A 26,773-nucleotide genomic window follows, 5' to 3' on the forward strand; every position below is an offset into this window, starting at 1 on the left:
TTACACTAAAACAGTAGCTAACACATAAGACTAGTGACAGAAGCTAGTGACTAAAATGTGCTAATGAAGGCAATATTATGTTTCAGGATTGTATTTTTTTTCTTTTTTTTTGTGTATACTAGTTAGTATAGCTTCCTTACCACAGTGGGTCTTCTGAGCAATATGCATAGTATTTTTGTTGTAGCACTGGGTTTTTCATTGGCGTTTGAAGATGAGCAAATTATTAACATGAGTCAGCAAGCACAGGCATGATGTAGAAACATTCAACATTTAATTTGGAAGAGAAGTTTTGTATTTACACTAACTTTGGCTTCTTTTCTCTCCTGTGTTACAGAAATACTAATATGGAACATTTGACCTTCTAATCTCTAATARTTGAATCTCCTGATATCAGGATTAGGAAAGAGTGCCTTCAGAACCAATATGTAGCAAATGGGTATCGCACCTCTGACGCTCCTCTCTTGGTTCAACACTTGTATGTTTTAAGGATCCTTGTAGCCTCACCAGTGAATTGTTAACGTCGGAAACAGATTTCATGTGGTGCTTGCTAAACACTGAGTCACCATGAGTAGTAATCTAGGAAAAGAAAAAGACTGTAAAGAGAAGGATCCAAAAGTCCCATCATCAAAAGAAAGGGAGAAGGAGGCCAAAGCCTCTGGAGGATTTGGGAAAGAGGGCAAAGAAAAGGAGCCTAAGACCAAAGGGAAAGATGCCAAAGATGGAAAGAAGGACTCCAGTAGCACACAGCCTGGGGTAGCCTTTTCAGTGGACAATACGATAAAACGACCTAATCCAGCCACAGGTACCCGCAAAAAATCCAGCAATGCTGAAGTGATCAAAGAGCTAAATAAATGCCGGGAGGAGAATTCAATGCGCTTGGACTTGTCCAAGAGGTCTATACACATGCTTCCATCAGCTATCAAAGAGTTAACGCAGTTAACGGAACTTTATTTATACAGTAACAAATTGCAGTCTCTACCGGCAGAGGTGGGCTGTCTTGTGAACCTGATGACACTGGCCCTGAGTGAAAACTCACTCACCAGTTTGCCTGACTCTCTCGATAACTTGAAGAAACTGCGCATGCTTGACCTTCGGCATAACAAACTTAGAGAAATTCCCTCGGTGGTGTATAGGCTAAACTCTCTCGCCACTCTTTACCTACGCTTTAATCGTATAACTACTGTGGAAAAGGATATCAAAAACTTGTCAAAACTCACCATGCTTAGCATACGAGAGAACAAAATCAAGCAACTACCTGCTGAAATTGGTAAGCGATTGCACTGATTGAAAATTTAATTTTTTGCTTAAGTTCATTTTGCAATTCAGTTAAATATGCACAAAGTACCGCTTCTTGAGGTGTCTTTCTGCCTTTAAAACTTGCGTAAAATTGTGCCCTTGATCACAGTCTTGCAATGTTAGCTTATACTGAGAGTAATCAATACCTTGCATGTATTTCTTAAACAAAACTCCTTTCTTCTTGTCTTTAATCTTAAAAATCAGCTGTAACTTTTATCATGTTTGTTTTATTCTGTCGCACGTTGTGTCTTCAGAGCCTGAATAGTTTTAAAGAACAAAGATACAGAGTCAGATTTTGTTTTAAGGCTTTTTTTATAAATCATTTATGAACAGTTGTAAATTATTAAAAGTCATAAACACATTATGGACATGAGTAATATGTTACAGAGGGGTATGACCATGGTAATAGAAGGTAGAATAGGTAGCTACATGCTATTGTCGTGAGCAAGCTGTTGGAAGCCAAAACAGTTGATAATGYCGGTTAATGATTCATGAAAGCAACTGCCTTTTATAAGTCATGAATGTATATTATCTTAATACATGGACTCCTAATATAAAGTGACCAAATGTTGTATGTATTGTTGATGGCTGTTTTAAGGAACTATTTTTTTCAAAAACTGTTAYAAAATTTTGACAGATAAATATGAACTAGTCTAAAAGTGGCTTATTGATTTAGTGTATTASAGAAAACGTGCTGGAATAGCTGTATTGCCAAAGATGCATCTAATGGGTTTCATGCATCTGTTGCATGAAAGCATGTCCTTATTAGACTGTTCTCACGCAATATTGCAATATTATCTATGTGYATCATGAAGAGGAGATTATATCACAAACCTTTTTTCTATCTCCAAATTTTCAAATAAAAGCATAGCTTAGCGCATTTAGGGGGAGCAAGAAGAGAAACTTCATGCATTTAAGAAACTGCTTTAAGTGTAGGGAAAAAAAAAACATGCAAAAGATGCTTAGTCTGTGTTGCACTGCTAGTAATAATTCCTGTGTCCTATTTTTAAAAACTGGTGCCAGATATTTTCCTGTTAATGTACTCTTACATGACTAGGTTAAACATCACTGAAATTTGTCCCTATAGTCAATAATTTTTGCAAAGTTTGGGAGGTGCTCTTATTTGGATCCCTTACTGATATTTCATACAAGCAGTGCTGCCTTCTTTCTCTTGCACCTTGGTTTATAAGAGATGTAAGATAACTTGACTAGTAGCTTAATAAGTCTCCAGGATTTTCTGCCATCAAAAACRTGTTATCAGCAATGTCCAGCACAGACAGCTTCTGCAGGGTAATAGGCACTGAAGAAATGTAATGAAACTGTCGATTCGTTGTCTCAGTCTTTGGTTCCCTGCAGGTAAATCTGTAACATATTCTGTCATAGCCACAGAAACATTTTTTTTTCTCTAGGCAAGAATTAAATAGTTGACTTGGTATATCTTCTGATAAAAATGATTTTCCAGTTGGCGCTAGCATCTCAGCAATCCTTGGAATTTCCCCTGGGAGAACCAAGGAATTATAAGCTTGACCTATTATTTTGACATTTCAGTTTAAATCTAACAGTCTCTTTGAATCTTTCACTGATAAGAGACTCATTTTGGAAACCACAGGACTGGCGTTTGCAACTGAAAACAGTTTTGCGCTGGGATTCTAGCTATGTGGAAAAAATCATTACTAACACAGCCAGTTGAACTGCATTATACGTTATTGTCAGTACTTTACCTGGGTCTGTTCTGTGGCTCTGTTGTTAAATATAATTARCAAAGAGTCAGCCTCTGAAGTACAACTGGGGATAGTTCTGCATAAATTCAAATTACTATGTGTGAAGACAAAACTTTTTTGAGATCTTGCATTCCAGTGTTTGGTGTTGCCCTTTAAAACATTTTGTAGATATGTTTGATACTGCAGGCATTATTTGTATTGGAGCATTATATCTCTTGAAGCAACTTTGTTTCTCACCTATTTGTTTATTGAATTCTTACAGTTAAGTTTCCATTAAAATAYGTATTTTCTGCATGTATTGGTTCTCAATAGTCTTGAAAGAAAGTGTGTATAATTGTTCCATGGAGAAATAGCAAATATATATATATTGCTTCCATCTTTCATATTCCATTTTTAAAAAAATTCTTATTGTGACATGCATACTGGCAGTATTCTCAGCTCTTTATTAAATCTTAGACTGAGAATGGTAATTAATTCATCTTTGTCTCTTGTTTCCAAAAGTTATTTGGGCCTTTATTTGCATTGTGATAATGCCTTTATTTCTTGTTTTGGATCAGCACCTCTTGCAGCAATCATTTTACAAGCACAAAAGCAAAATGACTGTCACTCTTATGAAGAATTTCAAAGGGGTTTTGCTGTGCTTAACAGCATACTTTTTAAATGTAAAGTGAATTTCTTTCACTAGGTTGCTTGCAAATGAATTGATTTGAAAAAGTAGCTTATTTAAAGGATTTCTAAGTTCAAATAACACGTAATTTTACCCTGCAAAAATATGCAAAGCAAGTATCTGAAAACCTTTTTCTTCAAATAATAAAACCAGACAAGATGGTTTCACTTTTGTAATTGATTTCTACAACCTTTCATGTATCTGTGTTCTAGTACAAAAATGGAATGTTTGAGTTGGAAACACAGCTGAGAAATGAAACTGCTGAGAAACGTATTTTTTTACTTTCCAAAGGAATWTTTGTCAGTTTCTTTAAGCATTTGTTATATCTCTGTTTTGCAGGCGTATGTTTTTTTTAAAAAAAAGTCTTTTAAGTCAGTATGATTTAAATCTCTTTTTTGCATTTGTAATGCGGTTTCTAAATACTATATGCAAAGCTGAACTTAAAAGTAAACAGTCCTGTATTATCAGCTTGTAAATAACAGAAAGTTTTGTTGCTGCAAAGCAGGAAGTAAAATGAGGCCATTATCTTTTCTAAAGCAATATCATGTGGAGCATTTCAAATTCTTTTTTAGAAATACTCCATTGTTCTAAGACCCAAGGCTCACATATCTGTTGGTAGGCTCTAGTGTAGTTGTTCGTATTTTTAAAAATTCAAAGCTTATGTAACCCGCTGACTTGTTCAGCAAGGAAAAGTCTTCCAGCCATTAGCTATGACTTGTTCATTTAGCTATTCAGGAATGCAACCGTACTGAAAAACCTTGGTTTTAATTACTTTGTCTTCTGGTAGCAGATTTGCTACAAAAAGTTCCCCTAGACCGAAAAGAAACTTCAGCTGGAGAGGTGGGATAGCTCCTTAGCGAGAAGGGACAATCCTTTAAGATCTGGGGTTGAGTGCGATGAAATCAAAGTTTAATGAGCGCTCTTATCCTGCTGCAAGAGAGTTGTTAATGGCCTTCGCTCCCACTCAATGCCAAATATCAGTCATGTCTATAATTATAAAAGGTTTTCCATGAGACAGAGGTTARAAGCTTGCTGACTTAAAATAGAAATAGTCATCTGCTCTGCAAGCCATCATCCTATATAATTATTTTTCTAAAAATCTTTAGTCTACAACATTATCAATAAAGTTTATTTTCCTTCTATTCTCATTCAAAGGAATTGAAAGTAGCCCCCAGAGTCTTAAGCACTTTGATATTTGAGACTTATCTTCCAACATCCAGTATGTTTACGGTCAGTTTATTTTTGTGCCAGTTTTATTTTGACGTTGCTTTGCTCTTAGATAAAATGATCCTCCTCTGCTCTTAACATTTGTTCTCCCATCGTATGTGTAGACAGCAATTCTATCTTCTCTTAGCCATTACTTAGACTGGACTGTTCAGTCTTGTGGAAAATCTCCATTCCTTCAGTCACCCCATAATCCATTTTCTCTATCGTCTTCTGTTTTGATGGCTGAGCGTGCCTGGCTGGTTTCATGTACTGTTCCAGGTGAGTGTTTCCCTGTTTGGGCTGGAGGTACCGCTGTCGAAGCAGTCGAAGGATCATGTAGCTGTATCACTCTGCACAGATATCCKTGTGGTCATCTAAAACATCTCCACCCTTTGCCTTCTCTGTTCTCCAGTAATCAGTCCTGAGATCTTAGTAGAAATGTTGACTTKAAGTGTATGGCTTTACTTGTTTGTACTATTAAATTTTATGCAGTTTCTATTAGTTCAGTTACCTTTTTCTTCCAGTGCCTCCAAATTCCTGGAATACCCTCTCTTTCTTACACTGTCATTGCTGAAGTATGGCACAAGATTAGTCTTGAGGTGGATTCCTTAAGAATCCTGAAAGGGTAACTTCCACYCAGTCTGGTATTTCACTTTCATTCCTGTTATCTGCATAATAACTTGTAGATGATTCCTTAACTATCTTGATTTCTTGTAGCAGTTACTATCTAAGTTTTCTAATTATTTTCTACATGCTACTGCATCAGACAKCTTTGTGAAGTCTAAATGGACTAGACTGAATAAACTAGATTTTTGTACTRTATTTTTTGTACAAAACTTCATATCTCTGTGCAGGACTAATTTAATATTTTATTAGTTTACCTTTTCAGAATCCTGTGTTTTGCCTCTGTTTTCTACTTACACTCATGYCTTTTGTATCCTGCAAAATGTTATGCTTTGTAGTATTCAGATGAACCTAAGGGCCTTCRGATGCTCCCACTGTTTATCCTTCCTTCTTAAGTACTGAATTGATATTCTCCAATCTTATGGTACTGTTTCTTGTTTGATAGATGTCTTGCAGAAACTATACTACTGGTCATGTGGTTTGAAAATAAATTTCTGGAAGTACTTATCTAGAACATCCACTGCCGTGCAAGCATATAGTGTTAGTACTTGTTAGAGATTCCTTCCAGGGAAACCTGAGATTAACTCTAAAACACTTCTTAAAAGGCTAAGTGAGGGTAAAACATTTTACAAAATCTTGTTTGCAAGATGTAGTTGATCAGATCTGAARTGTTGCTGGAAACTGCTTTAAAAATAAAACCTGGAACTGTCAAGTATGCACTGTCTTGAAGAAAATCTAGAAAAGGTGAAGCTATGCAACACTAAACTGTTAAGAAGTAACCTAGTATTTGTCTGGTCTGTTTGGGGCTTTAAACTACCTTTAGTAGTTAAATACCATAAACTTAAGGAGGTGAGTACAGTGAGGGGGGAAAAGTTGATTTGCATTTAAAACAAACAGCTAAAAAAAAAAAAAAAAAAAAAACAGGACGTCTATGTGACGACTAACATTGGACTAGGTTAGTGCCAAAACGCATATTAACTCCAACTGTAAGGGAAGAAACTAGCTAAATTCTCTTGGCAGCTAACTTTTCACTTTGTTTTGGTCCACCTCAGCTGAGAGGAATTTGTCAGTGCTTGTGTAAGTTTTCTCTCTCTCTTTTTTTTTNAAAAAAAAAAAAAAAAAGAGGAAGTATCATCTGTAGTTAGTAAGATGATCTGTTTGTTTCTGGTCATTGTGTCCTTTAAAGATTTTCTTTTCTTTCTTTCTTTCTTTTCTTTCTTTCTTTCTTTTTTTTTCCTGCAGAAAGTAATACATTTCATTCCCTTGTGTTTAGTTTGTTTTACTACAAGTAGGATGAAGACAGTAAGCTTTTCTGTCTTTTCAGTATTCAGGTGGTTTCTTAACTTTAAATAACCATTTAATGAACTGAACTGACTCGATAAAAAATGAAGAAAATGTTTCTGTACTTCAGAAGAGAGTAGTCCCTCAGTAGCTCAGCAAATTCAGACTCTAGGCACTTAGCAGTTTGTTGCTACCTGTCATTTGTTAGACCTTCCTTAATACTTTTCTAAAAACATATATATTGCTTATGTGTTTTTAATATGATTGAAATGAATTTAATAGACTGCATAGTAAGCYGAGGTTTTGATATGCTTGTTATAATTTCAGATATAAATAGACTTGYTTGACTAAGGATACATTTAAGAATGCGTTTAACTGAAAACATATTCAGAGATTTTTTTTTATCCATTCTTTTTTGCATGTTTAACCAAAAGTTCATTTCAAGAATAGTTGAATTAGGAGAGGTTTTCATGAAATGACTGTACTAATGTGTAACAGCTTCATGATGCTGTAAGGAGCAGTATCTGCTCCCTTCCTCCKAGCTTCGCAGCTGCTCAGTCCTCTTGCCTCCTTCATCCGAATTGTTCCTTGSTGAGCTGATTTATCTCACTAAACTGGCAGAAAACTATTTGTGGTTTTGCTGCTTTTGTTTTCTATTAATTTATGAGTTGAATTCAGTGAGGTTTCAGGTAAGACCAGAACTGCTATAAAAGGAGCAGTGAGACAGGATGGATTGGACTGGAACAGGGAAGGAAAGCTGACCCTGCCCCCCGCCCCCCTCCCCCCAATCGAGCTGTTAAATCAGCTTGTCTTGCTTTAATTTACTTGCAAAATCTTAGTTAGAATTGCTTGTGTTGTATCAAAGCATGTAAAATGCACTGCAACTGGTCTGATGAAGAATGATTTACTGGCTACAGAAAGCTGTATTTCATTTTCAGGACCTCTTTTCTTTCCCACTGGTTTCCCATCTCCTGTTCCACAAAATCCTGTACAAGTTACTGGTGTTCTAATAACATCAACTCACCCCCACTGTCCTGAAGCAATTTTCATTACATTTTTATGTACAGTGGTCAGAATTAATTTATGCAAGTTKCTTGATGACAAAACCATTGTCTTACTGAGTCTTTCTTATAAGAGTCTTTCTTATCCTACGTAACAGTGGCCATACATGTGCAGACAAGGAGTGCACCTTGCCTGGTATACTGCTTCCAACAGTGGCCTAAGCAAATGTCTGTAAAAACAGGGTAAGTGTATCACAGAATCACAGRATGGGTAAGGTTGGAAGGGACCYCTGGAGATMATCTAGTCCAACCTCCSTGCTCCAGCAGGGTCACCTAGAGCATGTTAGAYAGGGTTGCATCCAGRTGCATCTCCAGAGGAGACTAACTCCACAACCTTTCTGGCCAACTGGAGTCCTTTCCCAGATCCCAGCTATTTTCAATTCAGTGATTTGCTGAATCAGGTGCAGCTTKTCTATTTAGTAGACTTCTCTTCTAAGTACTTGACTATTTTTCCCTTTAAACTTATATAAACTCTTCACATGCTTGGCAAACTCCACAGATTTGCCTTAGGTTTGGCTCTTGATAGCTTCATTTAATGCCCCTAGTTCTTGYGTTCAAGGAGATGGTCAGCAGTCATCTTTATCTCTGTGGTGGTCATGATTTTTAAATCATCCCTCCAAATCTTGCTTCTGGGCGTTAATGGATGGTATGGAGCCCATCACTACTTATGTGAAGCTAGATTTAKGTTGTCCCTAGTTCCCCATAGACATTGCTTTACATTAGCTGCAGTGAATTTCACTCATCATTTCTTTTGCCCCTGCACTTAGTCTTGTAAAGTTTTTCTGCTGTTCTCATTCTGCCCTAGTGCTTACTATCATGCAAAGTTTAGTATCAATCAGCAGACAGCTTCTGTTGCTGCTCGGATCTTTTTCCTAGGTCGTTGCTATACGCATGTCAAGTAAGTATACATACAAAGTGCAAAAGCAGAACTTACCTGTTTAGTTGGGTGTTGAATCTGTGGTAGCATCAGCAAAAGATAACATTAATAGAAAGATCACCAGCAGAAGCTTTGCCAAAAGACAAACTCTAAGGATAACTGTGACAATTAATTCACAAAGTGGACTCCWACTTCATCACCATATCTGGTAAATTGTCCATTCCACTGAGATMAAAAAGTTGAAGATTAGAATGGAAGAATGTAAAAGCTATGGTGAGTCAGACGGTGAGCACAAGAATGATGAAAAACAGAGGAACGGTCTTGGAAMAAGGCCAAACAAATACTTCAATTTGCAGTCTGTTATTTCAGCTAACCTTTTGCATTTCTTATATCTAGGTTTTTGTTGCATTCCTCCATATTGTGCTGAAGGCATTGTTTTGCACAAGCAAGTTGACAGTATTTTCTTTATGAAGACRAATACAGGTTTTCTTTTTGTTTTAACACGTAGATCAAGAATAGATTGTCAGCATGGTTAAAATTGCATTTGCATAGGTTCTGTAAGTTTCTAAAGACTCCAAATACTGTGTTTTCYGTCTGTGAATGCAATTCTTATTCTATGGAGAATCTGGTCAGGGCTGTTCTGCAAGGGAAATATTTTTAGATTGTAATTCAGGGAATCTGCCTACACCAGACTTAGAATATCTCTAAGACTTTCTTCTGTTCTTCCCTTCCCCCATCTACCCAATATTTAGATCATTTGTGGTTTCTGTGCTACTTTGAAACTCTTTTTCATAACACTTGCACCTGTTTGGTTTTCAGTAGTGGAAACCAGATGTGTGCAGCTTCATTAGTGCCTCCTTATTCAATGACTTTTTAGTTACCAACTCTTAGTGATTCTCTGAATTTATTTTYCCCCATTCTAGCAGACCTGGTGATATAGAGAAATTTATTTAAATATATTTTTTTGAATTTGAGAACCCCTCCTTCTGTTTCAGCAGTTCAGAAGAAGCCAAATTGTCTCTTGGACTTGGTTGTCACACTAGTATCTGCAAACACAGAGGTTTATGGTATTTTTGTGTATTTGCATTCTATTGTGATTAAAGCCTAAAGTCAGGAACAGAAGCATAATAAATGTAAGCATTGACAAAGTACGTGCCGTTCCCTGGTAGAGAAAATGACTCCTTATTGTGTCTGGCTCTAGTCGCTTTCTTGAGTTGCAGCCCGAGTCTGATTTTGGGCAGCTGTAGTTTTGATGTCTAGGTTCTAATTTCTGTGGAAGCTCAAGCAGAGGCTCAGTTTTGTGTCTTGTCAGCTAGTCAAGATTCCTCCTCTGATTGCATTTCCTTCAAGCTGGTTTTAGGATAGTGATTAAGTAGGCCTGCCTTTTTGATGYACTTGCAAAGCTAATTGGGATGATACCCCAAATGTAATTCCAATGAATACTGACAGCTTGTTACAAGTCCGGCATTTGAACATTTTTAGTATCAATTTTACAGTTATTTCAACTGTTTGAATATTTTTACAAGTGCAAAACAGAGAAGACTAATCACTTCCCTCAGCCTGCTCTTGCTAGTGGAGCCGGTACGTGGTTAGTCTTCGTCGTTACGAGGTCACGCTGTTGACTCACGTTCGCCGCGGACAGGAGCCACGATGTGGCCCCAGGTTTGTCTCCACCAAGACCCCCAGGTCCTGCAGAGCTGTTTTACACAGTTATACCATCCTAGGTACAAGACTTTGCGTTTGTCCTTGCTCATCTTTGAGGCTTCTGTCATTTCTACTGTCATGTTCTACTGTCCATCTGAGATCCTGTCTTGAGCCCTTTGGAAGACTGTTTCTTTTCAGATTTTAAAGTGTTGCTTGAACATGTTTTTAATTTAATTTTTATTTATTTCGTTGATTTGTTTCTAACTGAAAGTAACAAAAAATATTCTGCTTTTAAGATAAGCTTGCACAAGGCATACAAACCAGATTTTTAGTTTTTTCTTTTTGTTGAAATTAGCCTCAGTGCTTTTTGAGTGCTTCAAAACTAGATCCTGCTGTAAGTTGTGCAAATTTTAAATATTTTACTGCACTTAATGCCTACTTATGTGAATATTTTAACTTTATGTTTTTTTTAATAAGCCAAATCATTTGTGACCTTATGAGGATTATATTCCTTTACTCAATAACTTTTCTGCCTAAGCTGCATTTGTGTAATGATAATTCAAAATAGCTCTTATTTCTTAATCATTTGTTTGTGCAGTTGGTAATAAGCAGTAAAAAGTTCATCCTGTCTTAATGGCATGAGTACTTCTCTCTCWGTGATGTACTCAAATCTGATTGAGAGGGAAAAAGTTAATTTGTTCTGAAATTGTAGAATTGTTTTTAATTTTTTTCTAAAATCAATACACTTAAATAGTTTTATGGACAGACTAAAAATTCTTTTACCTTATTTTTCTAGCAGATAATCTCGTGAGAGAATAACTACTACCAGAGTTGTGGGTAATATTTGTAATTTGTTGCTAATTTTAGATGATTTTTTTTTTTAGAAAAAAATTAACTTGCAAGCAGTATTCTCTCCTCTTCCTTGTACTTTCCAGTARGAGTCTTTTATCCTCTTGCTGTGTCATCTGGCCCAGAGTTATCATGTTGTAAAGGATTTCACAATATCCAATCTGCTTAAGCATGTGCAGGCATGCATTTAATCCAGGGGAAAACAGGTTATATTACAAACAGTGTTTGCTCTCCAAGAGTGCTACCCGCGGAGTGAGTCGATGGTAGTCGCAGAAGCCTGTTTGACATTGACACACACTCTCTCCCCTGCGTTACTCTTTAACTTGTGCGCGCATGTACATTTGTATATTTAACAAACCTGTGTCTTGTTTTTTAAATGGACGGGAATAATTTTCACAATTACGGAAGTCAGGGCATTGTCTTGTCCCACCAGGCTTTCATGGTTAGCTGTGTAATGGGGTYCTCTGCCTCGCTAGAGGAGAAAATATTAGTCTGCCTCACTCTGGAGAAAATATTAGTCTGTGTTTTTCAGCATGGATGTTTAGCTTTGTCGCACTATAACATTTAATCTTGCTGCTGATGAGAAGAACACTGAGCTGACTTTTGTTTTTATTGTAAAAGCTGTTATTCGTTTTAAGGACACTTGTTAGACGCGTACTTCAGACTGTTTTTAATTGGCAGGTCATTGGGAGTCTCCTAGAAACCACTTTCTCTAAAAGATGCATAGGAATTACCTAAAAATATTTACTTTTTTAGAATGTTTTAAAGTATAAGTTTTTAAACACCATGTAGTGGGCTTAATTAACCTTTTTTTGGTGATTATTTTACTTACGGAGAAACTCTTTTATGTTTTTTCATGTGGACATTATTTTAAGCTTTTTTCCTGCCAAACCATGTAGTACGTACATTTCTGTCTTTTCTTACATACCTTAAGCCTCAATAGCTCCTCCCCCTGTCAATTACAGTGAAAGATATTATTATGAAAACCTTAAACTCAGAAACTTCCTAGTTTATATAGTACTTGTCCCAAACATGCTCATCTCTTCCATGCAGCTSGAATAGTCCGTAGCAAATCCTTTATTTACTACTATTACCTTAAGATTTGTGTATTTTTGACATTATTTGGGCCTGAAAGAATAAGTTCATTTTACCTGTGATTAGTATTGCCCCAAACTACTGCTCAAACTACTCAGTGATTGCTGCTGTTTGAACAGTCTTTTGGTGAAGTGGTTCTGGAATTGCCTGGGTAGTAAAGGGGGGCATGTCTTTGGTTAGTAAGTCGTTTTCCTGGTAAAACTTACTTCAAGCTGTGGACAGCACGTTTCTAGCTAGCGTGTTTCTCTTAAGCTGGTTAAGATACAAACATATTTCAGCAAAGCTTGTCAATGTAGTGCACTAGAAAAGAGTCAACAAGTTTTGATTCTTTTAATATGAGTATCATGAATTTGTGGTTCATCAGCCTTTTTTCTTCTTATGCCTGTGTGAATCAGTTTTTTTTAGGAAAACTTTCTTACTGACTTTTGACATACACTTCTTACACTGGCTGAGCAAAAAATGCAAGACTGCAGTCTTGGTGAAGCTTATTTTCACCTTTTTGAGAAGCTTTTTCTTCAGCACAGTGGCCACCATTCAGGCGAGAGGGACATTTTTCATCACTAAAACAAGTTGTCTTTATATCTGGTCCTAGGAACAGCTCTGTGCAGATGGCGAGATGTTTGGTCTTAAGTTTGGCCTCTTTGTTCTTGCAGCTCATTATTTGTTGTATCGATTGTTTATGCCATGTGTTTATCCTGGCATCGGTTTTGAAAGAACTGCTGTTGTGCAGCCATACAGCGTACAGTATATCCATTCATYGGGTGAATTACTGCTGTCAGTTGGCCATTGAAAGAGCAGTCCGTGTTCTTTAACTACTGACCTGACAACAGCGCGCTTTCAGTGCATTAAGCGATTATCATCTTGGGTAGGGGAACTCTTTCCATGTTTTTGGTTGTGTTAACTGCAGTTTTTTGTTAGGGGCTGCTGGATCTGGCAGCCTCATAGAGGTGAGGCTGCAGAGCTCCGCAGGTCCAACCAGCAGCGAGGCTGAGCGTGTACTCCCGGTAGGTACTCACACAAACACATGCATACAGGACGCACACAGCTGGGCGCACGGATCAGCACAGACAGAAACACGGTCTGTGCAGTAACTGGCCTGCATCCTTGGTCTCCCCAGCTGCTGACACCCAGACATACAACCCCTGGGGCCTGCTGCYCCACTCCAGCTGCTGGTACAGACCTCCTTGCTCACAGGCACCCTCCTCCCCCATCACTCCCAGTCTCACACACATGCATGCACATGTCTSAGTTGAGCTGCAGACCTTCTGGTCTCTGAGTAGTTGGCCTGGACCTTCTGACCCCTCCAACAACTAGATCCTCCAGTTGYCTCTCTGAGACATACTTGGATCTGGCCCAGACTTACGGCCAGTTTGATATGTGGCTCCCAAGTCACTTAACCTACTTGCTGGCAGATTAGACTTGATAATATGATCACACCCTGACATATATACCCTCATTTGTTCCAGTTGTTGCTACCTTGCACACATGGGCTAATACAACCCATGGTCTAACTCCAGTTGCTGGCCCTCGGACTTTCATACTCATGTGCACACAGAACAGAGTGCCCCTCATCCAGGAGAATGGTTAGAAATGGGGTTTAATGAGAACACAGGCCAGACTGCAGCGATCAGGCACATGATGTGGCCAGAAAAACTTACCAGCYGGCATCTAGGTACAAGAGAGATACATAGATTTACTGGAGCAAGTCCAGCAAAGGGTCACAGAGATGATTAAGAGACTGGAGCATCTCTCATACAAGGAAAGGCTGAGAGCTGTGTCTCTTTAGCCTGGAGAAGAGAAGATATGGGGGGAGGAGAATCTTATCAACGTGTATAAGTACTTGACGGAGGGAGGGGGGGTGAAATGTAAAGAGGATGAGACCAGAATCTTCTCAGTGATGCCCAGTGGCAGGACAAGACGCACCAGGCACAAACTGGAAATGCTTCTGTACTGCAAGAGTGGTTGAACACTGAAACAAGTTGCCCAGAGAGGTTGTAGAGTCTCCGTCCCTGGAGCTATTCAAAGCCTGTGGTCCTGGGCAACCTGCTGTAGATCACCCTGCTTGAGCAGGGGGGTTGGACTAGATGACCTCCAGAGGTGTCTTCCAGCCCCAACTGCTCTTGTGATTCTGTGATGTGTTTACATGGGATCGGACCCTTTTATCCCCTTATCCCTCTATTTTCCTATGCTTATTCCTCCCCAAAACACCGTGATTCCTGCCTCCTCCCCTGCCTTTGGTTTCCCTAAACTTCCCATGATAAATTAATCCCCAAATGCTCATCCCTGCATCCCAGAGTAGGTCTCTAAGTCTGCTAAGCCCCATAGGTAGTAACACCAATCACTCTAAACAGATGCCTTTCAGTTTATTCATTGTGGTCAGTCTCATCTCCTGGACCATGGGCTCATGGCTCTCCTAGGATAGCTCTGGGAGTAACCAGGGTAGGGTATTCAGGTTCCCCCCACTGTAGTCCTCTGTGCTCCTTTGTGTATGTGTGCAGATGAGCCTGATGGAGTTTCACTTCATTTCGGTCGATTTTGGTGACATGCTGTCAAACCGCAAGTATTATTATGTTTCTTTAGTGAGTAATGTGAACTATGTTTAAATGGCTATATTAAGTATGGCTATACAAATTAACCCAAAATTTTAGCTTGCCTTTAACTAGCTAAACAAACATGGACATCTTTTTTTCTTTCTTTTTTTTTTCCCTTCTTCCAGAATTAGATATTGAGATGTTTGTGGCAAGACGACATGTCTTGCTGTTGTCAGAGTCTTCAGCAGGTGCAAAAAAGAAGTGCAGGAAATGTTACTGTGAAAACCCTGCGAAAGCCCAAGTCTCTCTTCATCTTCAACAGATGTAGAGTGGGGAAAAGTCAAGTAAAAGAAATCTGTGATGAAATGGAATTTATGCTGTTTTGAATTTGACATCATTGGTTTAGGTCTGAAGTGAAAACAAAAGAGAAAAAGAATGCCAGATCTGAACTTAATCACAAATTGAAAACTGCTGCCATGAAGTTCTGCAAAAAATACAAGATTATCTTTGTAAAGATTTGTGGATTTTTTTTTTCCTGTTTAAAAGGGGGATTTAAGTTTTGTTCTGGCTTTTGCTATTGCCTTCTACGCTTCTGTACGGTTTTGCTATTCATGAAACAAGAAGGCAAACAGACCCTACCACGACAGAACATTGTGTCTTGCTCAACCTCTTAWTTTGCTTTCTTCTGTGTATTAATGAAATTGCAGCACATGTCACTTATGTAGTGCTGGATCCAATAAGATCGAGACTTGGCTCTGGGGTTTCCTGGAACAGATTTGAATTCTGTCTGAAGAGAGGGGAGCGCACACGTTGTGACAGAGCAGCTCCTTAAGCACCACTTTTATGTTTTCATCTGCATATCTTCTGGAAGATCTATCCTAGTTTGGGTCAATAAATGCAGAAAATAAGATCAACTGTATATAAACAATCTAAGAGAAGCAGAATAATGAAACTGTTGGGTTTAGATTTTTTTCTGAACTTTCATAACCTTTTTTAGATACAGAGTAAGTATTGTGAATATAGACCGTGTGCGATTTAGATACAGAATATGAATTCATAAATACATTGTGTTTTAGTAACTCATGATTTGTTCTAGCAGTGATGAGCAGCTGATCTAAAGCGACCGTGTCTGCTTCAGAATTTGCCCAACATAGTTCTATAGGTCTGTGGGAAAATCTGTAAATGATTGGGTCAAAAATGTAACATTAGAGTTTAAAATAGACATTCATTCCTCTACAGGAATTTGCTACTCTTCAGAATTTGTTATTGATTGAGCAGTGTGCTTTACATGAATACAGTGACTTCATCTTTACTGGATAGAGTTGAAGCTATTAAAGTAAATCATATTAATTTCACCTACATGAGAAACAAAGAATACAAATGCATACACCCATGAGTACATGCACCTGCACACACGCATTTAGATATTTTTTCCTTTCTTTTCTTTTAAAGTAACAAACCCACCAGACTATTGTTTTGAATGCAGTATGTTTGTAATTAAAATCAGTGGAGCTAGAGTAGGTAGCAGATTGTGCCTAGCTCTACTTTTAAATTCATTGCATAAAGGTCAGGGATGAAAATGTTTAGTGTAAAGTAGCTTCAAACTCTAACCAGTACAGTCTTTTTTTAAGCCTTGTATTTCAAACTTTTATTGGGTTTAACTGTGATTGCATATTTAAAATATAATAATCTATAGAAATAGGTTTKGAGTTTAATTGTTATAAATTGCTATGTATGTAATGATTAAAAATAGCACTCAGCTCTTTGGAGGAGTTTTCTTGGTTGTCAGAAAAATAATTTTGATGTCTCTTGATTGTGTGCCTGCAAGTAATTCATGTTGAAAAAAGAGATCTGAATTKCTCCAAATTCAATACAAACCACTTACTCCATGATGTTTTAAACTTCTGGTCAATCTGAAACAAGTATGAAATACAGTTTCTTTTTTGCTCTTCATAGTTCACACCTTAAACTGTTAAAATCAGTAAAAAGAAAAGAGAGATTTCTTTGGAGAATCTATAAAGCAAGATTTAGATCTGACTGATAAAATTATGATTCTGTAGTATCTTATTTTGCATCTATGATTTTATGGTAGCAGTAGTTTTTTCTTCAGATTACTGATAACTCTGTTCATCTCTGTGTTGAAGCTAAGTTATTTCTGTGTGAATGTAACTGTACATTAAAATAAGGAATCTGATATTTTGACTTTCTTGTGTGCTCTTAGGTGAGCTGTGTAACCTCATAACGCTGGATGTAGCGCACAATCAGCTTGAACATCTTCCAGAAGAGATTGGAAGTTGCACGCAGATCACCAACCTTGACTTGCAGCACAATGAGCTCTTGGACCTGCCAGAAACCATAGGTATGTAAGGAGACTGAGAGGGGGAAAATAAATCGCTATTTCAATATGCTCAGCAAGAGGAGCAAATTTAAGGATGAGTGTTGGTTGGTGACTGCAGAATGAATGGTGTTCTGCTCAGGGCAACCTCACACTTGAGATCAAAAGCGAGGTGTGCATGTGTTGCTTTAAAAGTCGTTTCTAGATTTCTGAATGCCATTATTAAGTCTAGCTCTGATGGGGACTGTGGCATTGTTTATGCATAGGAGTTGCAAGAAAGTCCATCACTTCTGACTCTGATTTAAGCTGTTCTGTGATTATGTCTAAATATCTACAGCTTGTGACCCCACTCGGTAGTGAAACTGGCTAGGGGACTATTAGTTAATACTTTGGTAGGTATTTTTAACTATCAACTTTAGCTGGAGGAAAATAGAGAAGACTGAAAGGATAAACATTTGAAATGAATTCTTTGTTTTACGCTCTTTAGCAGAGCAATTTGAAAACTTTTTTCAGAGTCCACAAAGTTGTTACGCTCTAATGCGGTAAATACTGGGTTTTCCAGCTTAGTTTGGGAAAACAGGCTGAAACAAACACCCTTTCTCAGTCAGTTGCAGAACCTCCTATAGGGTGAGATGGCAAAAGATGACTTTCCTATTTAATTAAATTCATTTTGAGCAGATGACAGAAAAAGATGCATGTTGTGTATTTAAAAAGACAGAAACAAGGCAGTAATGATTTTAAGCTCTTATTTGTCCCCAAAACATTTATGGGAAACAGAATGTTACCACTTGGGCAATTCTTTAAKATTAAGCAATTCGTTAGTGTACTTTAAAGCATAGTGAAGAAGTGAATGAACAGAAGAGTGAGGAACCACTTAATAACTCTCCAGCTTTTCTTTAAGCAATAAATTGACTGTGGAGTTACTGTAGCTTTTTATTTAGAATGTTTGACCTGAACAGAGTTTACACTGATGAAGTATCCACTGTAGCTAAATTTCCTTCCTGGGTTGATGATATTTTTAAACTCAGAAGATCTCTTTCCATCTGGAATGTGCATTTAAGTTATACCATTCATAAGTACAGCCTTATTTTTGTAGCTGTTTTTTGTCAATCTTAATGAAAGCTATTTTAAATAAAGTTTACACATACTGTATGTACCATATTTAGGGAGATGATACTCTGGATGAACTTATTATGGGAAAAATTTTCTAGTAAGTTGATGATACTCATTGTCAGAGTTAAGAGACCAATGTTTTTGTTTCTTATACTGAATATTAATATAGTTTATTGAGATGTTTAATGACTGGTGGTCATTAAGCTTCTCAGTGGAAGACAAAAATCTTACTTTATAATATGCTGTGAGAATGTGCTTACAGAAAAAGGTCTTTAGATGGATGATTGGACAATAGTTACTTAGCCAGTTAAGTCATTTGAGTTACTGAGAAAGCAGTCAAAATGGCTTGAGTCATGTCTTTTTTTTTTTAATTTATTGTAACTTTAGGTTGTTTATGGTGAGTCACGTAACTATTTCTTTGCATTGCTTATCTGAGCAGAACATCAGTGCTTTTTAGCTGAACAAACTGTCAAAGGCAGACGAATAAAAATAAGAGAAAACAATGTACTAGCCTATCTTTAACTTTATGCTTGTGAAATTTTTGCGCTGCTGGAAAACATCTGTTCTTTGTATTGACCAACATGAGTATTTTTGTTTAAAGTAAAAACTTAAAACCAGAAGTCAGTATTTGTGCCACATAAAATATAGTTCAGAAGCAGCCAGAATTGAATACTTAAGGGGAAAAATTTAAGCTTGAGTTTAAATGATAATGATCAACCTACGTTTATGCATGTTACAAAAAAAGGCAGCCTTAGCCAGTTCAGCAACATTGGCTTTATTTCTTAGTCATCACAGTTTTGGTTCAACATTAAAGCAAGTTGTGGCTTGATTTTTGGATTACAGCTTACTTTGCGGTTAGGATTGTTCAGTGAGAGAATTTTAGTACTGAGAAAAACACAGAGTAAATCGCATGTGGCCCTGGGAGGAGAGGCTGGCTTGCGCTCTTTCTAAGCCATCGTAATTGTGCGGAGCCGCTGAAYGGCCTTTCCAGCTCCTGAATTTTTCCTCTCAAGCTTCTATCTCTTTCCTTCCTCGCAGCCGTCTGCCCGGTGTTTGGCATGGCTTGTGTTTCTCGCAATGTTTGCGCCCTGCCTGGTCCAGCACGCTGGAGGTACAAGCGCTGTTAAGGTTTCCCCAGTTTAGTCAAATTGGGGGGGAGGTGTCACAGGCTGAGTACAAGAGAGACCAAACACACTTGTTCATTATAAATATTTAATGTACTATGAGCCTCCTATTATGGAAAAGACTTTCCATTACTGCTGGATCAATCTGCTCCTCCCCAGCAAACCCTTTTTGATGGAGAGGGGTGCTCTGCCAAGCTGCCCTGAAGAACAACCAACCTTCTGCCTTTCCTAGGTCTTCCCCCCGCCCTGAAAAACAATCTCAAAGCAAAAAATCCTGAAAAATCTGGTGAAGTGCTGCTTAAATTTACAGCTGGACTGTCTAAACCACAGAGATTTCTGGACCTGCTGAAAGATTTCTAATTAAAAAAAAAAAAAAAAGGCTTGTTTTCTAACTGCTGGTAGGGTACCGGAATGCGAAGGAGTTGTAGGGAAAGGGTGAAGGGTGACACACGGGGAGTGGTAGGGAAGGGATTAAGCATCCACAATGATTGCAGAGGTAGCAGAGCCAGTATATTCACTCTGTACAAATATAAAGTTCTTGTTTCAATTAATGCTTTATAAGCACACTGTTTCATACAGTAACTAATGTCAGTTTTAGATATTAGTTGTCGGGAAGTGATCTAATGTCGTGCTTTACAGATATTGGCTTAATACATTCATATCTGTATTTCTGTTGATTGAAAATTGTGAAGTACTTTGTATATTAGATCACTTCCTGTAAGAAAAATGAGCTTTGTGGAACAGCTTAGCACATTCCAAGAGTCTCAAGTCCAGAATCAAAATCAAAGTGGGATCTTAGTGTTTTAGTTGCAGATCCCCCCGCCCTGGCTTTTTTTTGGGCGGAGGGGTGCAGGGAGGAAATTATGAACTACTTTCATTTAAACAATGCCTTATCTCTGTATGCCTGGCACACTAGTAAGAGGGGATATCCAAAAGATACATAAACGGAGGTAAATAACGCACCATTTATATTAAAATTAATACTTGGAGTTTTGAGACAGAGAGAAAGCAAATTTTGGGTGGAGTAAAGCATTTCTGYTAGTTAGCCCATTGGATTACAAGCTAGTTTAAAAATATTGTTCTGTAAATGCCACGTTATGAGTACTCTCTCTTTGAAAATTTAATTAATTTTAGTACTCTGAATAAATGTGTCTGTAATTTCTCATTTAAAAATGCAAGAACAGTTATTTGAGAAAGAAATTAGAGAGGAACAAAATTACAACATTAAAAAAGAAGATTCTTCATCTGTTTTGTAATTTTCTAGTTTTGTATGTTTACACATGCAGTCTGATTATAGTCAAATGTGGCGTATTCCTGSACATTTAAAGCAACAGGCTTTTTGGTAGGAAAAAGAACAGTCAGTTGTAAATGCTGCAAAATGATGCTTTAAAAGCACCAGAAATTCAATCACTAGACACACTTTCAGTGTCTGACATGGCTTTGTTCCTGAAAGATGGTTAGGAAAATCAGAAGAATATTCAAAGGCTGGAATCCATGCCCGTCACTGTGACGGATGAGCTCCAAGCTGAAAACTTGCATGAAACAAACATTATATGGTGAAGCTTTGTTGTTTCTGCTGGTTGAAACTGTGCTGCAGACTGTGCTTCTAACAGTTTTAACCTCGGTGTTTACGTCTCAGATCACTGTCGTGTTTTTATGAAAAAGAGTTGATAAGCATTGTGAACTGAAATAGGAATATGCTCAGATTATACACATTGTGGTCAATAGGCTTAAGTCCATAGAAGTATTAGTAAAGATCTTTCTGTAGAGAAGAGGAAGCACTTAAATATGGCATTTTAAATATACAATACTTAATTCTCCTGGAGTTTGTCCCTTATAGATGCTTTTGTTTTTATTCTGAAAATTATGACAAAGGTACAGGCCTCTCTGAGTGCCTTCGAGGCTTACAGGTGCTGCTCTGGCCATCCACAACTGATGGCTTTAATGCTTCTAATTACTGWTCATTTTGATGGAGCCCAGCATATAGGCTCCTGCTGCAGTTTTGATGGACTGTTCATGTTCTTAAAATTGAAGCACATGGCCACATCTTTGATCAGTCAGGGTCTATGAGCGTGCAGTACTTTGCAGGGCAAAGTYCCTTTCCATAGACTCATAATGAGAGCTCTGGTCAGCATTTGGTGCTCTACTGAGAATATTGTTCTTGGGCTGTGCTGTTAATAACACTTTTTGAATTAGGATCTGCTGTAATTTGTCAATCATAAGATGCTCTACCTTTTCTTTATCTCCTGGAAAGCAGTAGCTCTCACTCTTAGTCTAGAGCCTCTTGACCGTTGACATATTTGGGTTATTATAAGCCTTTGCTAGTACGCATGGTATTTTCTTAAACAGAATGAAGCTTCTGGTTCTTGGTTTCACTTCTATACTTGGTAAATATATAGCAGTGAAATGGTCTAGAAAATCATGAGTAGCACGAAGAAGGTAGGTAGGATGTGACTGTTCASTGTCTCGTCTAATGGCAGAACTGGTGGCTATGAAGCGAAACTGCAAAGTGTGAAACTCAGAACTGTTGAGAGCAGGATGCGCTTCTTGCAGTGTGCAGGTRACACTTGGGTGTCAGTGTTCCCGCAGGTTCTTGTAGATGCTAAAAGCCCAGGGGCTCACAGGCCAACTTGACAATTTTGCAGAAGAGAAGTGTGTCTGTTGCTGCTAAATTTAGGAAGTCCTTGAGCCACACGCTGTTGAATGCTCCCCAGGCTCTTGGGGAAGTTTCATGGTGTGCTTTACCTCCTCTTAGATTCGTCTCTTGGCATCCTTTCCAGTGAAAGGATATTCGTCTAGATAGATTTGTGATCCGAGTGCAATTGTTCTTACTTTCCTTAGTTAGCTAAAAAATTAAACATATATGTTCCTGTGTTATATGCTTTTCTATATTTTCTCTATATATCTGGGAAGACTTAAAAATTACACACATCCATCACATAAAAAATGTTTAACGTTTCTGTATTTCCAATTAGTTGTAAATTGTTCTTTGGTGAATTACATTGATATAAATCTTTAATTTCACAAAAGGGATTTTACTGTTCAATTCAAAAGGAAAATATGACTACCAGTGGAAAGTACAATGAAATAAATTTTGGCTGCTTTGTGTTAGGAGATAAGAATTGAGAAAAATTTAATGATTGAGTAAAATGTGGTGATTTAATTGAAAATCTGAAATAAAAGTCTCAACTGTTGATTTTCACTCTGTTGCAATGTGCAATGTTTTGTATGATTTTTTTAAATCATTTTCAGTTTTGAAATGCAAGCTAATTATAATCTTTTTACTGTCTTAATAAATAAATCTCTGATCCAACTTTATGTAGGCAAATATGTACTATTCTTCTGAAAAAGATAGACTAGCTTCTTTTGGCTTATTAACYCTCAGTTCATTTATTGGATATTTCTTTGTGAGACTATTTTGTGCGTTTTCTGTTTTGGTTGTATATTCCTTATGGTAGGATTAGGATGAGGACAGTTTATTTTAGGGAGTGTATATACCATCTCACAGTATTTGGATATGGAGACCAATAGATAGAGACCCATTATAACTGAAGCTCTGCATTTTTCAAAATGGTTTGTATGCTGCAGAAAAAAAAAGAAGCCCATAATCTTATTTTGTTTGTGTAAGAGGCAGGCATGAGAGAGGAGTGATTCAAAGGAACACCTCAGAGTCGAGACAAGCAGGTCTATTACAGTTGCGTGCATTTTGATGAAAGCACGTTAAATGAAGTTAAATTTTCATAGCTTAGAGACCGTTTCAGAAATGTATCACTAAGACTGTGCTCCGTAACCTGATACAGGCATTGTGTATAGTGCATGTCAGGTACGTTAGCCTCTGTCACTGAATTTTTGCCAGCATCTTGCATGCATCTTTCATATATAGGCAGTTTCTGTTGATTATGGTCTTGAACTAGAGCTGAAAAATAAATAACTGCTGAAATAGTCATGTTTGAGTCTTAATCTTGAAATAACGAGGGAATCCTGTGTTTGGTTGAAACTACTAGATTAAAAATAGAGAGGAATTACATTGTTGTCTTCAACTTACATTTAAACTGATAAAGGTGGTAGAGATTCATTTTGAAGTGATATTAGTTGTTATTTTTTAATAGATTAAAGTTAACCTGTCTTCTAGCAGATTTTCTAGACTTTGTGCAAGAAGAATAATGCACTTGGGTTTGAACAGGACAAAAGTGGTAGACCCTTCTGACCTTGTAATGTGCAAGTCTGAATCCRCCTCCTACACTGGCCTGATATAACACGGAGAGATTGGTGACTGGAAAAAGAAATTAAAATGCATTAAAAAACCTCTAGCCATTAAGTCAATACAATCCAGAGTTCTTAAGCAAAGCTCAGCGCTCTTAAACTTCCTGCATCTTTGCCTTTGGAAGAGTGTAGTTACATGTCATGCTTTGGCTTTGCTGGTTGGTAACACTGGTCAGGAGGGACCCCCTCCCCTCCTGCAGCTTTCCTGACTCCCCACTGTCTATCCCCATCCCATTCCTAAAACATCTGAGACTAACTAGAGGCTATTAAATGGGACGTTCCAGCCACGGAAGTTACAGACAGGATTTGCCTGCTGTTAGATGATTGTTTGGTGAAAGTTGATTTGGACCCTTACTAATCTAAAAGCTTTGGTTTAACAAGGTGTTTTTCGCAGATCAGTTCAGTTAAAGATTTAGGATTTTCCTGTGCAACATGCTTACTGAGAACACATTTTTTTTTTCAGGATATCTTGCCTGACTAGCCATTTCTTGCTGTAATAGTGCTGGATAATTCATAGACACTGTTTTTGCTTGCAGAATGCAATTTAAGATTAAAATGGTTTAATCAGATGTCTTTTGTTCTACTTTATAGCTATCAGGTGAGATGCCTTCATTTCTGCAAAAGGTTAGATTAGGCATGTCAATAGCTTCTTTAAGCTAGAAATCTGTGAAGCTGTTCAACACTTGTCATGGAGCGTCACTGACATCTGGAAAAACTAATGTATATTAAGTACAGAGTATCTTCTAACCTGCTTTATGGCTATTTTAGGTTAGGAGCACTGCTAAAATATTTGAATGCAGTGTTTAGTCTCTATACATTGTTGGTCACCTCTAGGCTGCCCAATCTCTGCCAGAAAGTTTTCAGCTCTTTCAAAGTCTTTAGGTCCCAACTAGGGAAATGTGGGCGCAAGGGAGTTTAATAGTGGAGATCTTCCAGAACTGAATCTGTAAATAGTCTTGGTAATAATTTCAATAATGCTTTTGACACCAAAAGTAAACATCTGTAAATGAAACTTGCTGATGATACAAAAAGAGAGAGAGAGAGAGAGAGAGAGAGAAGGGGATGGACAGAATGTGCACAAGACCTGGATGATGACCTTGAGATTAGAGAGCTACAAGTGGGATCATTCTTATTTGTACAAATATGCCAGATCTCATGTCTCAGTTGCTGTTACAAACTGGATGACAGAGTATATACAAGGCCTGCATGTGTTAGTGAACAGCCTAATGATAGGGCTGAGGTGCCCAACAATTTTGTGTTGCAGAAGGCAGCAAGAGTAATGCTTGGACAGACTGGGAAATACTTGCAGGATAGTAGGGGCAAGTCTTAACATCATTGGACTGGAGACTAAATCTGACTGCTACCTCCTTAAAATTCTGGCCTTTCCTGTTTAAAAAAAATAGGTAGTTTTTAATGAACTGAGTACAGGGAGGAGCTGTAAGAATCATTTTCTTTTGTGAAGACAAGCCTAAGAGATCTGACTTGTCCAGCTTATCAAAATAAAAGCTGATAAAGCATGTAGTTGCTCACCAGAATRCATTCACAATGATGGATGTTTATAAACTCTGAGGTTGAAAAGATATTTAAGTGTAACRTTGGCACGAGAATAAATGACAATAAATTAGCCATAAATAATTTCAAGCTTGGAATTAGCAAGCCGCTGCTACAGCCTGAATCAATGGGTTTACAGGACAGCCTTCTCGGGGCAGTCGTAGAGGCACCACTACTGCTGCAGCTCCGGCTTGAATCTTACTAGTGAAAGAAATCATATGGCACCGTTGCCTGGGATAATGCAGGGCTGGACTCAGAACACACAAAAGGTCCAGTCCTGTGTTCCTGGGCAAATTTCAGTTAAAGAATTAATTTCTATAGCTGCAGACTTTACACCACWGCATTTGTTGCAGTCGCAAAGTGAACAGCACTTGCTGGATGCGTGTTCTGTCGCACCCGTGGCATGGCTTTCCCACGGAGGACAAAGATCGCTACGGAAGAGGAATAACAATAAAATTTTCTCTCAAGAAGCTATATATACCCTCTTTCTGACAATGCCAGGAGGGTAGCCAGTGTGCTTTGTTCTCTCCTGGAAAATTACGGGATAATTTGACTCTCTGTACTGGCTGCTTTGTTCCATTTTTTGGACGTGCCGCGTTGCTGGTGGGAGCAGAGCCGCGTACACACAACCTGGAAGCCAGCAGAGCAGCAGCTGGCAGCAGGCATCGCTCTGGCCGCTCGAGCTGCGTGAGGGCGCCTGACGGAAAATCAGGATCAGCATCTCTTCCAAGGTTTTGGTAGTGAGGAATGATGCATTGATACGCGCACATACATATTTGTGTTACGTTTGTCTGTCATTCATTTAGTGATTAAACTGTTAAATACTAACTCAGAGACGCTCAGTCAACGTGCTTTGTCCCTTCCCTGGAGCGCTGAATCCTGATGCTTCTGGTGCCTTGGGTGTGCATCTTGTGCGGTGAAGTGAGGCTGGTTTCCTGTACGGTCAGGCCTTACCGAGCATGACATCAAGTAACAATTTTACTTGCAAAAATTGTAATTGCTCAATGTGTATTAGTGGAATGTCAGATCAAAATAGGTCATTATAATGATTGTTTAGCCTATATATGCATTATAGAATTGCACCTCACAAGACCAACATTTATGCTTCTGAGAGCATTATTGCTAGCTCTAGATATTTTTTTGATAAGGGAAGACTTGCTCTGCTAAAAGTATAAATAAAAATACCAATGGGAGATACTACTAGTTAAGTAGCTCCAGATTGCTACCTGTTATTTTAACTTTTTGTTATTGCCAATCAAATGAAAACTTGTTTCAGATTTTAGAATTTTAGATTCAGGATTTCAGATATGCACTGAAATTTTATCTTTGACTCTTTCTTGATTTGTAAGATTTGGATAATTTTATTCTGTGTGGATTTTTTGTGATAAAGTTTTGCCTTTCACTATTCCTGTGAATCTCCATTTGGGTAACTACTGTTAATCATAAAAATTGAAAGTAGAGAATATTTCATTAGATCCACTCCTGGTCTAGCAACTCAGTGATTTAGGGTCATTCTTAAAGTATATTTTGACCAG

The 26,773-nt window shown here is 37.9% G+C and overlaps 1 protein-coding gene across 3 annotated transcripts in view; it reads left to right on the forward strand.

Moving 5' to 3' along the window:
- SHOC2 (SHOC2 leucine rich repeat scaffold protein) overlaps nt 1–26,773 on the forward strand; it is a 71,913-nt gene that overhangs the window by 27,427 nt on the left and 17,713 nt on the right. For all 3 annotated transcript variants that reach the window (XM_085319042.1, XM_085319044.1, XM_085319043.1), the window contains exons 2-3: nt 335–1,267; nt 17,074–17,211. In XM_085319042.1, coding sequence (XP_085175168.1) covers nt 565–1,267; nt 17,074–17,211 — 841 coding nt within the window. In that variant the 5' untranslated portion in view covers nt 335–564. The remainder of the gene's footprint in view (nt 1–334; nt 1,268–17,073; nt 17,212–26,773) is intronic.

This window comes from Rhea americana, unplaced genomic scaffold, assembly GCF_003343005.1.
Source record: "Rhea americana isolate MKP2758 unplaced genomic scaffold, rheAme1 scaffold_57, whole genome shotgun sequence".
Taxonomy (NCBI): Eukaryota; Metazoa; Chordata; class Aves; order Rheiformes; family Rheidae; genus Rhea; species Rhea americana.